The sequence below is a fragment of the Cyprinus carpio genome, chromosome B22 (assembly GCF_018340385.1).
Source record: "Cyprinus carpio isolate SPL01 chromosome B22, ASM1834038v1, whole genome shotgun sequence".
Lineage (NCBI taxonomy): Eukaryota > Metazoa > Chordata > Actinopteri > Cypriniformes > Cyprinidae > Cyprinus > Cyprinus carpio.
In genome coordinates this window covers 21,191,102-21,211,751 of record NC_056618.1, presented here as the reverse complement: position 1 = coordinate 21,211,751, position 20,650 = coordinate 21,191,102, and the positions used below count along the sequence as shown (strand labels likewise).

Below are 20,650 nucleotides of genomic sequence, written 5' to 3'. Positions count from 1 at the left end.
AGTTTCATCTCCCTATCTTATGTGAACAGTTGCCTCACAGGTCTTTCTGAGCGATCAGCTGTATCCTGTTACATTAATTCTTCAGATATTAAAAGCAGGTAATATGTTTTATCAATTATGTCCTTTGCTTCTGCATTCTGAGTCTTGCATTTGATGATGACACACACAGACCAGGATGAAGACGGGGAAGCTGACTCTGAGAGAAAAGCAAGCAATTTGGATGCTAAAAAGAAAATAGGAAGTCAGTTAGAACTATAGGAAAAACAAAGGGCATGGAGAAATCAAGAGTTTAGAAACCACCGGCGACATCAACAGCCAACAACGACCTGATCGGCTGAGCAAAACAACAGTTGATGAAAGACAAACATAAAAGCTGTGAAAAATTAACCCTAAAATACATGTCTGTAAAATCACCAACAACCTCCGGAAAGCTGAAGTGATGCTCTGTCAATCTATAATCTACAGTCCGCAGGAGAATTTGACACAGAATTACAGAGGCTAAAACTAGAAAGGCAAGATTAGAGTTTGCAAAAGCCAGTAGAGTTTTGGAACAGAGTTTTACGGACAGATGAGACAAAAGATGAACCTTTATCTAAGTGATGGGAAAGCGAAAGTGTGGAGAAAAAGGAAACTGCAAATGATCCTAAGCATACAGCCTCATCTATAAAGCATGGAGGAGGTGGTGTCATATCATGGGCCTGTCTCTAGAACAGGACCTCTCAGTTTTAAAAATGACTTAATGTATGATGGCAGTAGTAGAATGAATTTGTAAGGATACAAAACTATCTTGGCTACCAACATTCAAGAAAATGGCACAAGACTCATTAGAAAGTGCTTCATATTGCATCAGGACAATGACTCAAAACACCCTGCCGGTTCAGTCAAGGGCTTTATCAGTGCAAACAAATGTATGGTCTTAGATTGCTCAAATCAATCTCCAGATTTAAATCTGATTGAACATGAATTTCACCAGCTGAAGAGGAGACTAAAGGCAAAAATTCCCCAACAGTTAGAACTGGCTTCATTAAAGGCTGGGAAAAGCATTTCAAAGCATAAGACCAAGAGTCTGGTGATGTCTATGGGTTGCAGACTCACTGCTCTGATTGCATGCAAGGGATCTACAACTAAACAATAGCTTTTAATCTTTTACATCTGCCATAAGTTCATCTGTCCCAATACTTACGCTCACATCAAATAGTGGGCACACACACACACACATTAAAATACATATAGATATACAGTATATATAAATATTTGTACATACTAAAAATTATCGCGTTTATATTATATTTCATAATATATTGATTTATTTTTAAACTTTTATCTAAAGCTAAAGAACCCAAGAACACTCAAGAACTCAGAAAAATGCATGTTCCGAACCTCAGCTTCATCTTTTATTTTAACCCCAAGAGACTTGAAGTGTATCTCCCATTTTTTTTACGTTGAGGTCTCTCTGCTATCTTGGCCTTCGTCTTGAATATTTCAGCACCGTGTGCTGTGCACAGGGTACCTGAGTCCATCCACGCCTGCAGCGCCCAGTGAATTATTCTGATCATAAGACCACTGAAGATGCATTCAGAAAGCTCTCACACTCCATTTTCATATTTTTTTTTTTTTTTTTTTTTTTTTTGCTTCTTCCCTGTGACTCAAGGCAAGCCAGGGGAATTTTACCCTACGATTAATATTAATGTGGCTGAAAACACTTCAAAAAGTGCAGCCAGAAATCTCTCGCAACCTCTCTCTGACCGAAACTGCAGCTCGGTTTATTTCAGACCACGGCGATCTACATGTGTGCATCACGTGTGCGAGACGGATGCTTTCAAGGAACACAGTGTCCCAGGACATGTAGACTGATGTGTCTTATTATAGGATTCTTTGACGGAAGATTTCTTGTCTTGACTTTATTTTATGAATTCCTTGTGTCTGCGCAGCTCGGCCGACGTCATGTGCTCAGAACGAGTATGTTTGTGTTGGAGGAGGCTGCGTGTCGGCAGGGCAACGCTGTGATGGACAAAATGACTGTTCAGATGGATCTGATGAGGTCAGTTGGGTACATAAACAGAAGAAAGGCATGTTTTGATTACAATAAAGTGTTTTTCGAAAATATTTCTATACTTTCCAAGTACTTCTTAAAGGGATAGTGCACTCAAAAATGAAAGTTGTTATAATGTACAGTACTTGCCCTTTTTATGTTCCAAACTTGTATGTCTTTGTTCTTCCAACAGCCCATTAAAAATAAGATGTTTTGAAGAATGTTTCAAGTCAATGGGGGAAACTTTCAAGTTTCAAAAAGGACTTATTTTAATCTAGTTGTGCAAAGCTAAACTGTTTCAAACATATTTTGTAATTATTTGTCAAAAATTATTTTGACCGATATACTGCAACTATTTAGAACTGATTTATGTTTAAAAAGGAATAAATTGTCGTCATTTTTTGTATAACTAACCTTTCACACAATTATACCTAATACATTATTTATAATTATAATTAAAAATTATTCATATCATTATTTATGATGCTAATAATAATAATAATAATAATATTATTTATGATGCTATTATTTATGATGCTAATAAAAAAAAAAAAAAAAAAAAAAAAAAAAAAGAATTATATATGTTTAAAAAAGTTATTAGTTATATATAATTTTTTTTTTGTTCAGTTTTTGTTATTAATTTTTCACTACTCATAATAATAATAATAATAATAATAATAATAATAATTATACATTTTCAAATTCAAAATTTTCAAGTGAAGAAAAATATTTCATAACATTAATAATAATAATAATAATAATAATAATAATAATAATAATTCAAAATTTTCAAGTGAAGAAAAATATTTCATTTATTATTAACTTTTTATTTTGTTTATTTATTGTCAAAACAGTTATAATAAATACCATTATTTACAACAAAAACAAACACATACATACATACATACATACATACATACATAAATCAGCAAGCAAGCAAGCCATATTGACATAACTCATATGGCTTTTTTTTTTCTACAGCACATTAAAATATATTTTTAAGAAGGTTTCATCAGTACAGTGGAAGTCAATGGGGTCCAACATTTTCATTTCAGTCATTTTTGGGGTGAACTATATCTTGTTAACTCTGGTTCAGCGTTGCACAGTATTTCTGCATTGTCTCTTGGTAATAGCAGGCCTTTTCCTCAAGACTGCAGTCTGTTTTCTCGAGGGACTTTGCTTTAATTACACCCACACTCATAATGCAGTGTCAACAGTTCAAACGAGTTTGCCTGTCCTAATAAGGCCCATTAAAACAGACCTCTTTTTCAAAGTCCCCTGGAGAGCCAATGCCGCTTTTCTTCCATACATTATATATGAAAAGCAATTTCAGCTGTAGGAAAAGATCAGAGGTCATTGCTAAAGAGGACACACCACTTAATTCAACCAATCATTCAGTTGAGTTATTGAAATCGAGTTGAGCCGTGTGTGTGTGTGTGTGTGTGTGTGTGTGTGTGTGTGTGTGGTGGGGTGCAGGTGGACTGTATCCGGGAGTGTAAGGAGGACGAGTTCCTGTGTCGGAATCGGGCACACTGTGTTCCAACTCGCTGGAGGTGCGACAGAGTCTTTGACTGCTTGGATCAAAGTGACGAAGACAACTGTGACCAGGGTAACACTCCAAAATCTCTTACTTGGCAGCACATTTCTAGTTCCCAGCATGCTTTGCATGGGATCAAGAAAGTAAATGTTAAAATGAAGCTGTGTTTTATGTATTTTTCAAGGAAAAGACTGAGTGTTTAACGTTCACTAAGTCACATTTAACATGCTGTTAGCTAGTAGTTAACTGGGATGTATTCATTTGAGCCACTAGGTTTGTTTGTTTGTTTATTTCAAACTTAAAATAATTGTGTGGAAGATGCTACTTATTATTATTATTATTTTTTTTTTTTTTATTATTATTTGATCCTTTTTAAGACATATTGATCATTTTTGTTGTTATTTATATATTTATTCAGCTGACTTTTCAATAAATAAATGTAAAATTAATCATATTATCTACAATACAATTAATAGTAAAATAATTACTTTTAACAACAACAACAGTAATAATAATAATAATAATAATAATAATAATAATAATAAATAAAAGTTACAAAATCTGTACACCTGAGTGTGCAATTATAACTAAACTTTAAGCTAATTTTTTATTTAACAAATATTATTTATTAGAATAAAATTAATGGAGTCATCATTTTCTAATTATTTTTGAGTGTACACAGTTATACCTAACCTTTCAGCTAGTTGTTTTATAAATATTATTATGAATATAATAATATAAATATTATTTACAGTCATCAATCATCATTTGTAATCATCTACATTTTTCAAATTATTTGAGTGTTTAAAGGTATAATTAACCTTTAAGTTACTTAAACAATATATAATATATGAAGTCAATATAATTCATAATAAATTATACATAAATAACTGTAACTTATATAAACATATTTATTTATTTTCATATTTTTTGAGTGTACATTAATAACTAACATTTATAACTAACTAACCATTACTTATTTATTAAATATTATAAAACAATTAAATACAACAACAATAATAATAATAATAATAATAATAATAATAATTATAATAATTATTATTATTATTATTATTATTATTATTATTATTATTATTATAAAGTAGTAGAAGTGGTTGTGGTGGTATATTTGTTCGTTATTATTATTGTTGTCATTGTGTTATTAATAAATGTATACATATTTAAAACTTTTTTTCTATACCAAAATTATAAAGTAATTTGCACATAAATCTTGAAGTCATTAACATTTACTAAACAAATACAATTATAAAGTGAATTGTTTATTTCTGAAATGTTTACTGTTTATGCTGTCTTTACAGGCCTGTATGTGGTTGTTTAAGAATTATGTGTTTGCTAGTGCCATATATTACCTTAATTAAATGTAAGTGTTACATCAGCTGTAAAAGCCCAAATCTGTGGCGTACGACCCAGAGTGACAGACGTGTGCGACAGGCTGACGTATTTATGCCAGTGCCTTTAAATTTCAGTTTCAAGCCTTGACAGACTTGAGGGATTTTCACAAACATGATCATCAGAAGAATACATTACGGCGGATCAGCCGAGCCGTGTGCGGCACAGCGCGGAAAAATCCCCAGCCTCACGAGAGAAGTCTTTTCCCCAATATTTGTGAAAATTGGCGAGGATGAAAGGTTCCTTGTTGCCACTTGATATCTGACAAGCGACTACATGAAAGGCCTAATTTCAGTGTTTTGAAAAATTGCGCTTATTGATGTTGTTGCGAAGACAACGCAAGCCGTCTCACACCTGCGGCTCTATGTTGAAGATGAAGTCCTGTTTCTAAACGCCTTATTTATTTATTTGCAATTTTCTATCTCCTAAGCGTCGTTGTGGTTATATGAAATTTCATAAGATGTCTCTTCAGAGTTCGTGTTTCTTTCAGACCGCACTGAGTCTGTGGATGAGTATTGAGTGGATTGTCAGACTTCCAGGTGTTTCTCCTCAATCGGACACCTTTGATCTTTGTGCAGATGCCGTTTTGGATTTACCACTCAAGTAGATCTAGAACGTTCCTTTGTTTCTCTCCTGCTTCCTGTTATAAATAAGTAATAGATTAAATCAACATGTTAAGCTAAGTTAAATATTACACTGTGTGTGTGTGTGTGTGTGTGTGTGTGTGTGTGTGTGTGTGTGTATACACACACACACACACACACACACATAAAATAAGCTACATAAAATAAGAAAAACCCAAACAAGCAACAATTTTAGTATAATTGAATTTTCTTTGATTCATACTTTTGCTTCTTCCCCCATATGAGCCTTATTTTATTTTATTATATTATTTATTATAGTCTAAATTTCATTGATAAATTTAATTTAGTTTATTTTTTTCTTTAAATTTGAATACATATGTATTATTTCAATAAATGTTATTTCTTTAGTTATTTATTCGTCTTTTGTTTTTGTTTTGTTTGTTTTTTCCCCACATGATTATGTTCATATAGGGCATAAAATGAGAAAAGCCTAAATGAGAGAGAAGTTTTAAGTGCTATTTAACTTTGATTTTAAGTGCGGCCGTTTGTGAGTCTTGCATTTGCACCCTTCCGCCCTGCTTTGGTCCAGCATCACAGCATCTTCTTTTATTCAGGGAAACCTTGTTATATTAATGTCCATATCTGTCAAACGCCTGCTAGAAAAATGACAAAGAAAAAGAGTTCAGGGTGAGAAAAGCAGGGCGTATTTCCAAAAAAGCAATGCTCTTAGTCTTAAGCTTATAAAAACATGCTTTCTGAACTCAGATCCTAACTTAGGCCTTTAAAAGCCACCACAAAAACTGATCTCAGGTCATTTTATAGGTTACAGTCATTTTTTTTCCCCCAGTTGATGGTTTTGCTTTGACAATCTCTGCAATGCTTGTGCTTCACTGTACCTGAGGAACTAAATGGGCTTCATAAATTTCATCATCAGGGTTTATAAAAGGTTTTGTTGCTGTTGGAAAAGGAAGTAAAAGTGTCTTTTCAATTGATGGTAAAGCATCTCGATGCCAGCTGGGGTTTATTTATTTATTTCAACAACAAAAATTGCTTGGAAATAAATCTTTACAAATAGCATGAATGGTTCGTCATATTATAGAAATCTAGATGAATGCACAAATTGCTTCAGATACAAACCAAATGAATATCTTTTTCAAATAACAGGATATATTCATGTGAAAATAACATGTGAACTATTCCGTTTAAATATATAATTGTAGATTAAATTCATATTTATTTAAAAAACATCAAAATGCACCAAGATTGTCCTTGTGTAAGAATATGCAAGGTAAGATATAGTTCAATAAATTCAAATGCATTCACAAGTCATGTAATTATGTGTTCAAAAACTTTCTCTGAATAATGTGCAAATTAATGCCCTGTTACTATTAAACTCTTATTTTATATCAAATTAACAACATGAAAACTTGTCAAACAAATCAAATGTCCATAAAACTGCATCAACCAATAAACAGTTTCATTTGAATAATGTATGTAACAACTCAATCAGTTTTTACATGCGTTGTGTTGCTAAAATATTATAAATAGTCAAATCTTTTGTTTGCAGGGTCTTTGGCTTGCCGCGCAGACGAGTTCGTTTGCAACAACACGCTGTGTAAACTGTTGGTCTGGCTGTGTGATGGTGAGGATGACTGCGGAGACAACTCTGATGAAGATTCAAACATGTGTGGTATGTTTATGACTAGTGGTTCTTTCCAACTGAAGTCAGGCTGTTTAAAAAAATGTATTGTTTGTTTGTGTATGTGGTTTGATGTTTAGTTTGTTTTGTTATTTTTGTGTGTGTGTTTATGTTGCACTTTGTTTTAGTTTTGATTTATTTATATATATATATATATATATATATTTTTTTTTTTTGCTTTGGTTGTTTTATTTATTTATAAAACATTTTATACTTATTTAACTTATAACAACTTGTTTATTTTTTTCATGTACGATTGTTTTCCTATTGACGTCACATAAAAATGTATTAATTTATTCACTAATTCATTGAAATAAATATTATTTATTTATTTATTAAAATATATTTATACATTAGTATTATTTTATTTATTTTTATCATGTCTGGTACATTTATGGTTAGTTTACTTGGCATGCTTCTTTTCCTGCTGAAATCTTTATTTATTTTTTAATGTATAAATATTTATTTTTTGTCTTTTTGTCTTTTGGTTCAGTTTGGTTTTGTTTAGGTATTTTGGTTTGTTTTTAATTTTGTTTAGTTTAACATTCTATGTTCATTATTTTTCGTTCATTTTGTGTTGTTGTTGTTTTCAGCGTATTACAATTTGTTTTGCTTTGGGTATTTGTTTATTTTTAATTATACATCTCTTTCCACTGACATCACATACAAATGTATCTACTCAATCAGTCATTAATTCATTACAAATAATAATAATAATAAAAATAATAATAATTTTGTTTCTGTAAAATATTTAATTTATTTTAAAAAATACATCTATCCAAAAATAATTTACTTTTTTTTCTTTTCTTTTTTTTTTTTTAATTAATTTCAGTGTGCAAAGTCAGCACAGATGATTTACCATAGGTACTTGGCTTCCTCTTGAATTGTAAAATAATTTATACATTTGTTTTCTGATTTTCTAAGAAAGTTACAATGTCATATTTAAATAAAATTATGACATTTGTTTTAATATGTTGAGCATGACAGGTTTAGTGGCAAAGTGTTTAGTTTAGGAGCATCAGTGTCTGGCTTGAAATGCGTCACATTTATAAGGTCATGTGAGAACAACCTCACAAAAAAAAAAAAAAAAAAAAAAAGCAAGAGAGCGGAAAATCAATACAGGACACTTTGACCATCCTGAACACACATTAAACCTGACACTGTACACCTGAACTGTACTAAACAGTGATTTTTCTCTGAAAATGGTTTTCGCTGTAGGCCTGGCAGTAAAATGTCAGAAAAAATTGTTGGAGCACTTTACAAACATTTCACCAACATTTGAAACATACAAACCACAGAAAAAGCAAAATATCACTTCTGTGATGAAAAACGAGGTTATGATTACTCTGCGTATGTGTCTACCCGCAGGAAAGTTGCCATGTCCTCCAAACAGACCCTTCCGCTGCAGGAATGACAGAGTGTGTCTGCGGACTGAACAAATCTGCAACGGAGTGAACGACTGTGGCGACAATTCAGACGAAGACGACTGTGGTGAGTGGGGGACTTAAGTTTTAAGGACTTAAGTCTATTTCCTTTTCTAAACATCTCATCTCTCTTTCTGTCTTTTCTCTAGCGGATGTGGTCAAAAGGCCGAAGCCGTGCGGGAAGACTGAATTCTCCTGTGCCAATCACCGATGCATCCCAGCCGAGCTCCAGTGTGACTTCTTTGATGATTGTGAAGACGGCGGATCGGATGAGCGTGACTGTAAGGCATGTAAGTGTACTTCCTTCTGTAATCCTTCGTCCTTCACTCTGGGTTTCTGTATTTTGTGGAGTAAAACCTTTACAGTGTCTCATTTTGTCCCCTGTGGGTCACAGATTCTGCCGATGGTGCGTGTCGAGGGCGGGCCGACTTGTGCGGGGACGACGCTTTCTGCAACCATACGAAAACACCTTCAGTCTGCCAGTGCAAAGATGGATTTCAGAGAAACCAGAAGACCAAGCAATGTGAAGGTAGAGAATTTGTACAAAAAAAAAAAAAAACACCAGAAAGACAATTTCCAGTCTTCAGGTATTCTGAATTTTTGTCATCATTCGTTAAGAATCAACATATACATACATTCACAACTCTCAAATTCACTTAAGTGATTTTATATTTTATTATTATAATTTTTTTTTATTAATTATAGTAATACAAACAATAATACATTAATAGTAATCTTTATTATTATTATTATTATTATTATTATCATTATTATTAAAAGTTACAATTATTACAAAATGTAACAATTATTGATACCTCAGTAAAAAAAAAATATAGTGTGTAAATATTGCATAATAATAATATTTTATTTATCTTTTAAATTATTAAATAATTTAGTAATTGTTATGTAATTAAAATAAAATATTATGATTACTTGATTGTTGTATTAGTATCTAAATAATATTTCTTATTAATAAAAACAATTATCCAGTTTAATTCATAACTTTTGTATTTTAATTGCTGATGTAGATGGATTTTAGATTTAGAAATGTTAATATTTGTATGTGTTTACACACTCACACGCATAATATAAAATTCATATATATATGGTATAAATAATATTGCATATTAATAAAATATTCTTAGAAGAAATAATGTATATCAATTTAAAAAATGTAAAACATCACATTTTTATTTTTAGTTCGATTTCTGATTTGATTTGTCACATCACTTTGTATGTTTTTAATGTTGTTGTTGTTGTTGTTGTTGTTGTTGTTTTTTTGTTTTTTTTTAAACATAATTTTAGGCAGGGTTAAAAAGAAACTTACCAAACCAAAACAAAAAACAGATGTTCGACAACCATGCTTAGGTTAATATTAGTTAATGTAGTTACATTTTAGTCCTTTCTAAATGGTGCTATGCTGTATTTATTGTCTTGAGAATCACTGTTATAGATTAAGCAGAACAAGGTACATCAACAGTAATATTTTTTTGTTGTTGTTGTTGTTTAATTTCCTTCTGGGAACAGTAGTATAAAACAAAAAGCAACTGTGCAAATTTAGAATCCATCCCAACCCGTCCCACTCCCTGGTAGACTTCAAAATAACTTAAAAAAAAAAGAATAAATAAAATAAACAATAAAAATAAATTAAGTAATATTAATACATAAATAACAATAAAATAATTTTTACAACGATTTAAGAAAAGATGACACAACATTTTAAGCTGGATGAAATTAATTATTTTAGTTTTTTTATTTTAGACACGTATACAATAATTTGAGAGTTCCATTGAGATAATGTCCAACAAATACACAGTCCAGGTTCGTCTGTCCATTGTGTGAGGAGGATTCCAATGGTTGACTAGCAACTTTTTTGCTGCCGTGAGTGCAGCTACTAGTAAACATCTTTGTTTGACGGACAAGGTGAGGTCCCAACAGTCATTCATGAAAAAATGGCATGGAGTCAAACATATCTCAGTATCCAACAAATAAGGTCCTGTCCAAAAAGGTGAGAGAGAGAGGGAAACCCCATATGCCCGTAGGGCCGATCTAGTTTAGGTCAAATCAGTCATAAAAAGGAGGTGCCCCCTGCTTTTTTTTTTTTTTTTTTAAAGGAGGTGGCTTGAGTTTTGAGATTCTGGAAGGATTGTAAACCACTATCATCATAGATATCTCCCAGAGTGTTTACTTTATTATGAGTCCATTGTGGACAATGAAATGGAGTATTGCCTGACAAAAGATTATTATTATGAAAATAGGCGAATGCCTATGCCATATTGTAACTAGTTGTGAACGTCTTTCAACATCCCTCCATGTGGAGAGGAGGTGGGTTACAATGGGACCAAACAGAGATTTTCACTGTCTAAGCGGAACCCCTGAAAAAACAAGATGCTGCAATTTACATGGATAAACAATTGATTCCTCAATTTCTTTCCAAGACACAGAAGCCCCAGGATCAAACCAAACTGATAAAGGGCGGTGGGAAAAGGCTTGAGCATACAGTCTAAAGTTGGGGAAAGAAAGACCTCCATGTAATCTACTTCATTGTAAGGTAGTCAGTTTAATACGAAGGGCATTTCCCCATCCCATATATACCGTGAAACACATGCTCAAGTTTGTTCCAGTAGCCAACCGGTCGAGCGAGAGGAATCATGGAAGAAAAAGAAATAAATAACATGGGAGAACATTCATTTTAAACACCGATATACAGCCTGAAAGAGAGTAATGAAGACTAAGTAGGAAGACGAGACCAATTTTCCAAATCTGGCTAGAATACTATTATAGTTTTTATAGAGAATTTCCTGCAGGGAAGGAAAAAACATCTATTCCCAAGTACTTAAAGTTTTGAACCAATGGAAAAGAGACAGAAAGGGAAATAGGTTTAATTTTAGAATTGAGGTGAAGTAGACATGACTTACTCCAATTAATTTTAAACCCAGAGAGAGATCCAAAATGGTCAAATAAACTCAACACATGAGGAATAGAATGAGACGGCTTCTGCACAACAATAAGATATCATCCACAAACAAAGAAATATGATGATGAGTATTCCATATGATTATTGGACCGCTTGAGCTAAGGGTTCCAAGGATAGGGAAAATAACAGAGGAGAAAGTGGGCAACCCTACCTCGATGTATAAAGAATGGGTTAGAGCAAACAGAACCTGTGAGAACACTGGCTGCTGGATTGGCGTACAGAACTTTTATCATGTTTATGAAACTCGATCCTAGACCCAGATGCTGAAGTACCGCCCAAAAATAGTTCCATTCTAGCTGGTCGAAAGCTTTCATCGCATCTAGAGATAATACTGTGCAAGGGGAGGACGAACTATTCGTTGAATTAATAATATGATATAACCTGCGTATGCTATCCGAAGCTGAGCGAGATTTGATGAATCCTGTTTGGTCATGATGAACTAGCCTGTTCATAAAGTTCTCTAGACGGCGAGATAGTACTTTAGCATATAATTTAAGTCAGTCCCTATCAAAGAAAGTGGCCGGTAACTAGAACAGGAAGTCAGATCTTTATCTTTTTTTAACAAAAGAGAAATGAGAGCTGCATTAATAGATGGGTGAGATGAGCCTTGAGTAACTGAAAAATGTATCATATCTAACATGAGGGGGCCTAAATCCGATCAAAAATTTGAAATACCAGGAATACAACTAAAACATAAATAAAATAACACAATCAGTAAGCGATACTGTATGCTCAATAAAAGCTTCTAGTAACTATGAATTAAGAAGTGAACATTAAAGTGAACAGTAAAAGACAGTCACTTAACCATTTCGAGCATCTTTTCTCCGATTAGACAGCAAATGACCAACTGAAGTTCACAGTGAGTTGATGGATGAATGGGATCTGAGAAAAGCTCTTGCTTCTTCTGGGGAGTATAGCATTTTAGGTTCACCTTGATTGAGAATGATCTTCAGCGTTGTAGGATAAAGAAGAAAATCAGGATGCCCAGCTTCTCTCATTACTTCCGGTGACCGGAGAAGAAAAATCTGGAAAGAAAGACAGCGTTGCTCTGTTGGATGTTTTCACTGGGGGCGTGAAGTCTGGCGGCCCACAAAATGAGCTCCCTGTCCATGTCCCGCTACAGTTTTAAGATGAAAAACCCATGTTTTAGTGCGATCTTAGGAGAGCCTTGTGTACCACGCGATGTGCTCGCTCTACTTCAATCCCTTTGCCCCGCAGAGATGGGGGAGCCCACATCAGTAGCGATCTTTTCAAAAAGACCATAGGGTTCGTCCTTTTCGGAACCTTCAGTCAATCCAACAAATGACCAAATGCAGCGCCTATTGCAATCCTGTAAGTCCACGACCTGTTGCTCGAACGCGGCTACTCGCCTATCGTGATCTGCGACAACTTTCTTTGTTCGCTCATCTTCCCTGTAAGAAGATCCAATTTAGAGCATAGCGACTGAACAACTGACATGTGAGAAGCCAACTTGTTCCACATCACCGTCAACTCAGTTGAGAATGAGAATGTCCCCTCAAAGGCGCCACAGTGTTTCGCCCATCTTGTCCACCGCCCATGGTTGGTGGCTTGGGTTTTCTTCTTAATCGCGAGAAGCTGCCAGGGACAACTCCCGCTGTTTCCGATTGTGAGCCTTTGGGGGAAGTATTATTAATGAATAAAACTTAAAATAAAACGAAAAAAAATCAGCTAAAAGCTCTACTCAAGTGCGACTCGTTTTCATGAGCATGTAACACATGACTCCAATAGGTTCTCTTTTAAAGATAAGTTTTGGGTAGCTCTGTGGCTCAAAAGAAATGTTCACTTAGATTCTGCAGTATATTGAAGTATGCAGAGCATTTTACAGTTTGAAATGATTTATAATTGGTCAATTTTTCTTTTTGTCAACAAGGCTCTCAGACAAAGATTTATAAAGTGTAGGAAATTTCCACTTGCATTTTGAGCATTTGCTGATTTGTGATAGAATAAATCATTCTGTAAAAGCCTTACATATCTATGAAAAATGTACCAGTGTTATTTTTCTTTAAAATAAATGACATTTGGTTGGTATTTTGTGATAAAACACAAAGACACAATGCAAACACTTGCCCCTAGCAGATCCCGGTCTGTTGTTCAAAGCATACAATGCTCAAGTCTCTTTGTATTCGGTTCCAGCGCTGGCATTAATCTGTTGGAGGTATGTCAGCGGTCGCTTCAGGGTCATCTTACTGAGCATAACAGGAAGTCCAGAAATCAGCAGGCGCTGAATGCAGATAGCTGAGATTCACCCGAAATCCCAAACAGTGACATCCCTGTAGCACTGTTTTAAAATGTCACTGGAGAACGTGTTGGGAGAGGCTGATGGATGGACGTGTTCCTCTCTTTCCTCAGAGGTGAACGAGTGTCTGCGGTTCGGAAGCTGCTCGCAGTATTGCACCAACACCAAGGGCTAAAAATGTGCTTTTGTGAGAGAATTTAAGGAGATCGATGGGGAATGCATCACAAAGGGTAAAAGAAGTTGTTTAATACAAATAATATTAAAAGGATTCAGTATTATGATGTTCTACTACCTTTTTTTTTTTTTTTTTTTAACAAATAAACAGTTTTAGGCTGAGTTTAGTTACTTTGATTCAAAACACTTAAGGTTCCAAGCTAACATTTGATTTGTTTGGAAGTTCTTGAGTTGTTGTTTAAACTTTAATAATTTTTTATTTATTTATTTATTTATTTATTTATTTATTTATTTATTTATTTATTTATTATCTTTTTGTATTTTGTATGTTTTCTTCATTTTTTGGGTTTGGTTTTGGTCTTATTTTTGTTTTGGTAATTTTTTTCTCTCTTTTGTTGCACTTATGTTTTTTCTCTTTTGTTTTGTTTTGTCATCCTTTGTTTTGCTGTTTTGTTTGTTTTTATTTTTTCTTTGTTGTTTTTTTGCTTTTTCGGCGGCTTAATGTTTGTGGTTAGTTGTGGTCTTTTTTTTCCTGTTTTGGTTGGTTTTGGTCTTTTTTGTGGTTTGTTTGGTAAGTTTTTGTTGTTTTTTTTTTTTCAGTTGTTAATTTGTTTCTTGTTTGCTTTGTTTGTGTTTGGTAATACTGGATAATGTATTGCTGTTTGTTTTTTTAATCTTTTTGTTTTTGTCTTATCTTTTTTGTGGGTGTGTTGGTTTTGTTTTTGTCTCTATTTCTTTTGATGTATTAAATGTACTTTTGTTTTTACTCGTTTCTTAGTTTCAAATGACCCAAACTCTCTAGAAAAATGTCAGTTTTTTGTTTTTCACGTTACTTTGGGGGGGGGAGGGGGGGTGTGTTTATGGGGTTATGTGGTGTTTTGGTTTTGATTTAGTATTGGGTTCGTGGTTGGTGTTGTTGTTTTTTTTCGGGCGTTTGCTTTGGCTTGTCGGTGCGTGGCTTTGATTTGTTTACTTAATTGTTTTACAACACCAGATCTCTGTGCTGAGGACCAGAAGATCATGTCCTCTATTGTCTAGCCACATGACACGAAATCCCCGCGCAGTTTTGTGTATCCGTACAACCAAACTCACGGACACACTTCCAACGGGCCCGACTCGCAGACCAGCGCGTCGCCAATCATCCGGTTCGGCATGGACGCGATGTGTTCACCATCACAAGTTGTTTGTGGAACACCACAGTTAAAAAACCCGTGGGCATCTTTTTACAAGACCTCCAGGAGCAATCCCATCACAATCAAACCAGTGGAGTCTAGCCGTCCATCACAATATTCAACTAATTTTCACCAAGTTTTTTGTTACATTGAACCTCTAACTTTTTAACACTTCTTTCAGATTCTTTTTGAAATTTTCCTCAGGAAACCACAGAAACCAGCAAGGTAACATCTTAGCAAGGCACATTTGAAACTTCATTACACTCTATATTTGCAGTGTCCAGACTTCCGGAGGCCCCGGGGACATCTCGGCCGATTGGTGACGGGAACCTGAAAGTGGGACGGATCACTCCCGAATTTCACTGGTTCAGCCTACCGATAACGGCACACTGGCGCCGACCTTTTCGTTACTCCCTTACGTGGGGACAGCTGGTGGGCCCCAACTGCACTCGGCTCATCACAGACATTGACGGAGAACCTTTTTGTGGTGTTTTGCTTTTGGTTTTGTAATTATTCTTTGATGGCCAAAACACGTATTTTTGTTTTATTTTGGTTTGTTTTTTTTGTTTTTTTTTTGGGGTGTTTTTAGGAGGTGTTCTGTTTTATCAGTATTTGTTTCTTGTTGTTGTTATTGTTTTTTTTCTGGCTTGTTTATTTCTTTTTGGCTTTGATTTGTTTTTACTTGAATGAGCTGAATATTGAGTCTTCTGTGTTGTAATCAGAAGGATCAGTCCTATATCAATGACACTTAAACGTAGAGTTTGTGTGTCTAATGAACCAAACCTTTCACTGCATGCAAAAAATATACCGCAACGGGCCTCCTAATCTCAGAAGGAAAGCTTCTATCAACGCAATGGACGCCATTCTAGCATCACAAGTTTGTGTGGGTCCAAGGTTAACGAACTCTGGGGACCCTTTGCCAGCACCACCACCCCAGCACAGAAAACTCAAATTGCCATCAAACAGTGGAGCCGGGAAGTCACAACAAACCACTTTCAACAGGTTTGTTACATTGAACCCCACCTTTTAACACTTTTCAGATTCTTTCTTTAAATCTTTCCCAGGAAACCATGTCCTGCTATAAGGTAACATCTTAGCAAGGGGCATTGATTTGTTCAATACGCTTCATATAGGGCAGCCTGCATCACCTGAGCCCTGGTTACCGCCGACAGACGTTGGGGAACCCTGTACTGGATGAATCTACCTGAATGTACCTGGTTCAGTTTACTATATCGCACGGTTTTGCTACCACCTATGTCCTGAGCTAACGGGAGCAGTCAGGTTCCCAACTGCACTCTCGCTCGGTCACAAGTGGCCACTGAGGAACCTTTCGGCTATTACTGTTAACCCCAAATGAGAGGGGTAAGTGAAAATTTTTGAGAGTCCTGGCTGTAGTATCATCAGGCAATATTTCAAGGTGATCCCCTCCATCGCTCTTTAGGATGGTCTACTGGACTGTGATTGGTGACCACTCTCACATTGAAGAGGCAGCCATGGATGGGTCCTTTCGTCGCACTTTGCTGGAGAGGAACTTGCGTAGACCAACAGGTGAGATTCTTGCATGCCAGTCATGCTTTTAATGGCATTCTAAAATGCCAAATATGAGATCTGGCAAAAAGCATGTGCCAAACAGTTCCGCTTTTAAATGAAAATGTGAATGCAAGCAAAACAAACCTGGCAAGAAGGTCATTTCAGTCATCTAAAAGTGAAGTACATTATGCCAGCACCAAAGCCTGCTTAACGGTTCATACGCGCAACCACCAATGTCCATCCCAGCGCCCACGTTGTTTAGTTTTCTGGTACAAATCACCATTTTTTTTTTAATGTAATGAATACAAAGCTGTCACTAATGCACCGCCAGCAAATATTTGTCAATATACATAATAAACAGCTAGATTGTTTACATATATATATAGTGAAAGTGACGCGGACATTCAGCCAAGCATGGTGACCCATACTCTCAGAATTCATGCTCTGCATTTAACCCATCCGGCGCACACACACAGAGCAGTGAACACACACACACACTGTGAACACACACCGAGCAGTGGGCAGCCATTTTATGCTGCGCTACCGGGGAGCAGTTGGGGGTTCGGCTGCTCAAGGGCACCTAAGTCGCGGTATTGAAGGTGGAGAGAGAACTGTACATGCACTCCCCCACCCACACTTTCCTTGCCGCTCCGAGACTCTAACTCACAACCCTTCGATTGGGAGTCCACTCTCTAACCATTAGCCATCGACTTCCATACATACACATACACACACACACACTCACTGGCCACTTTATTAGTACACTCAAGCGAAAACTGGTTGATCCCCTTTGCCCTCAGAACTGCCTCCACTCCTTTCATGGCATAGATTTCAACAAGGTGGATAGCATCATGCAGTCACGGAGTTTGACAGCTGCACATCCATGATGCACTCTCCTCCTTTCCACCACATCCCAAAGCTGCTTCATTGGATTTAGATCTTGGTGACTGTGTAGGGCATTTTGAGTAAAGTGAACTCATGTCCTTTTTGCGCCATTTTTTTGACCCCTACTCATCTTGAATGTCGCAAGAGGAGAAATCGAAAACTCATCAGACCAGGCAACGCTTTTTCCGTTTTTCCAAATGTCATATTCTGGTGAGCCTGTGCGAATTGTAGCCTCCTGTTTCCTGTTCCTACGATGCGAATGGTTTAACTTTCAAAATTTAAAGTTCAAAAAGCTCTGTTGTGTCTTCTTTTGCTCGCTTTCTATATAATTTTGTTGTTTGAACAACAACGGACATTAAATCATTATAACTTGATAGGCCCCAACGTAGGCCATACAATGTGCCTTGGCCAAACTGAGATCACACTAAATGTTAAGTCCTCCCATGTATTAAAACATTTCCATAAAATTTTTAAAAGTATCGCTTCCCTCTGTTTTTTTTTCTTAAATCATGCTTGAATCCCCTGTAAACCCTGAAAAAAAAAAGTAAAAAAAAAAGTGAAAGTGACAAGACATACAGCCAGTTACAGTGCACCCATACCAAACTAATTTCTTTTGCTCTGCATTTAAAAGCATCCAATATAATGTTATTATCAAATACGCACTGTTTTTTAATACGACACCATTTATTTTTTCTTATTTTGTGGGCAGCCATCGAAAGCTACCGGTGTTTTAGTTTTCTCATTTTTTTAAGGGTTCGTGCCCTTTTTTCAAATTTTTTTCATCTTCTATGTTCTTGGCTATTTATTATAAATGTCTGTTTGTCAATATTTAATACTGTAAATATAATATCATTTATTTTTTTTTGGCTGGTTTATTTGCCTTTTTTGTTTGGTGGTGTTTTTTGTTTTCCTCATTTTATTATTTTTTTTTAGTTTCACTTTTGCATTGTATTTTGTTTGTGTGTTTTGGCTTCTTGTTGTCTGTTTTCTCAGCTTTTGCTTCTGCTTAATCTTCTGGCCTTTTGTAAACTTTGCTTTAAATTTGTCTTTTTGTTTGGTATGTTTTTTATTTATTGTTTACAATTTATTTTTTTGTTTAGTTTTCACTATTTGCTTTGTACTTTTGTTTTTATTGTTTTGCTTTGTCTTGCAATTGCTTCTTGCTTTTCATGATTGCTTATTATATATAATGATGTATATATGTAATTAACATTTTGCTACTTGTTATATTTGCTTCATTTATATGACAATTATATATATAATATAATCATATAAGTCTTAACATTTTGCTTTTCTATTTTTATATTAATTCGCAATTTATGCTATAATGATGTATAAATTATATATGTAAATACTTGCATGAATTTTATGTTCCAATGTAACATTTTTTATGTACTTATATTAATATAAATTAATTTATAATTATATGATAAATTATATATTTGAAATAATATATAAGTATTAACATTTTTTTATTTTATATATTTATATTAATTAGTATTATATAAATCCATATAATATATGCAAATTATATAATTTGTGTTATATGAATTTTATATTCCAAATAATAATTTATAAATATGTATTATATTAATATAAATTAATTCACTTCAGTATAAATGTAATATAATTGTATTGTAATAATCTATATCTTTTCAGGACTTGGGTAATTGACTATGTAAACTAAACCAGCGGCTTGTACTGGTCAGAACTCTGAGCTGCTCCGATCGAAGCGTGCTTTCGATGGCTCTGATTCGGCTGGTGGCTGCTACAGTCGAGATGGTGATTTTGCATTTGTTTGGAAATTGTAACGATATTCAGAATCAGCCTCCAGTTATTTATCCTTTAAAGTAACAAGAGAGAAACAAACAAACAAACAAACTTCAGCTCATGGCCAGCCTTGATTCCAACATGTGTAGGGCTGCAAAAGCTAAGATGAAAAAAGGGTTGTAGTTTATCTAAACTCACCAGATTTCCCATGTCGATTCCCTCCAGACTGTGATTGGAAAAATTGCTATTTTTAGGGAAAGCAGTCAAAGTTGAGTGTGAATTTTGAATCAAAAACTCTTGCAGAAACCCCAGTTAACTGTCTGCTTGTAGACTTAGAGCACTTTCTAAAGTCCCAACTTATAAGAAGTGCCTAATTTAGTTATATATTAGTGTTTAATACAAGCAGAAATTAAAATCATTCAAACTTGGGCAATGACATTCTTTGCATTTTTATATATATACAAATTAGTTGGGTTTAATTATTTAAGGTTGCCGGGGTCAATTTAAAAAAAAAAAAAAAGAAAGGTTGTTGATTTTAATCTAATGCCTTTCATTTTTTTAATTAGTTACGTTAACGCTATTGTTGAACATTATTGTTCCAGGAAATGTTTTTGTTTTTAGTTTTGATTTTGTTTTCTGTTTTTATACAGTTTTGATGTTTTGTTTGTTGGGTTATTTTTGGTTTGTTTAATTGTGGTGCATTTGTTTGGTTGGTTGTTTTCATTTGTTGTTGTGCTTCTTAGTTGTTTTGATTGTTTGTGTTGCTGCTAAGCCTTTTCTCTAACTCATCTTGCCATCTTGGATGAAATTTTTCTATTAGAATTTAGCGGCAATGCATTCTGCTTCCTTTGGCTAGAAAAAAATGCAAATGCAAGTGCAAAATGAGATCTCTTAGAGCACAATATAATTTTGCTGTCTGCTTTTTGGAATGTAGGGACCATGTTTAAGATGCTTTAAAATGCTGTCTATATATAGTATGCCACTCACTAGGTTTTGGAACAGAGAATTTTTTATATATTTCTCAGTTCGGGCTTCGAACTTGAATATTCTTTATCTTATGCTTAAGAGGGATTGTGCTTTTCTACTCTGTGACATTTTCAAATAACATTACTGTTTTGTTTTGCATTATTGAATCTGGATTCATTCTCACAGTCGTACATGAATATATTCAGTGTGGAAAATTTAACGAACAAACTTAC

At 34.5% G+C, this 20,650-nt stretch overlaps 1 protein-coding gene across 1 annotated transcript in view; it reads left to right on the top strand.

Moving 5' to 3' along the window:
* Positions 1 to 20,650, top strand: part of LOC109064589 (low-density lipoprotein receptor-related protein 1B-like) — a 252,014-nt gene that overhangs the window by 221,427 nt on the left and 9,937 nt on the right. Inside the window, 9 exon segments of the mRNA XM_042749544.1 lie at positions 1,932 to 2,041; positions 3,509 to 3,641; positions 7,131 to 7,253; positions 8,631 to 8,753; positions 8,836 to 8,976; positions 9,081 to 9,215; positions 14,034 to 14,090; positions 15,544 to 15,772; positions 16,708 to 16,814. Coding sequence (XP_042605478.1) covers positions 1,932 to 2,041; positions 3,509 to 3,641; positions 7,131 to 7,253; positions 8,631 to 8,753; positions 8,836 to 8,976; positions 9,081 to 9,215; positions 14,034 to 14,090; positions 15,544 to 15,772; positions 16,708 to 16,814 — 1,158 coding nt within the window.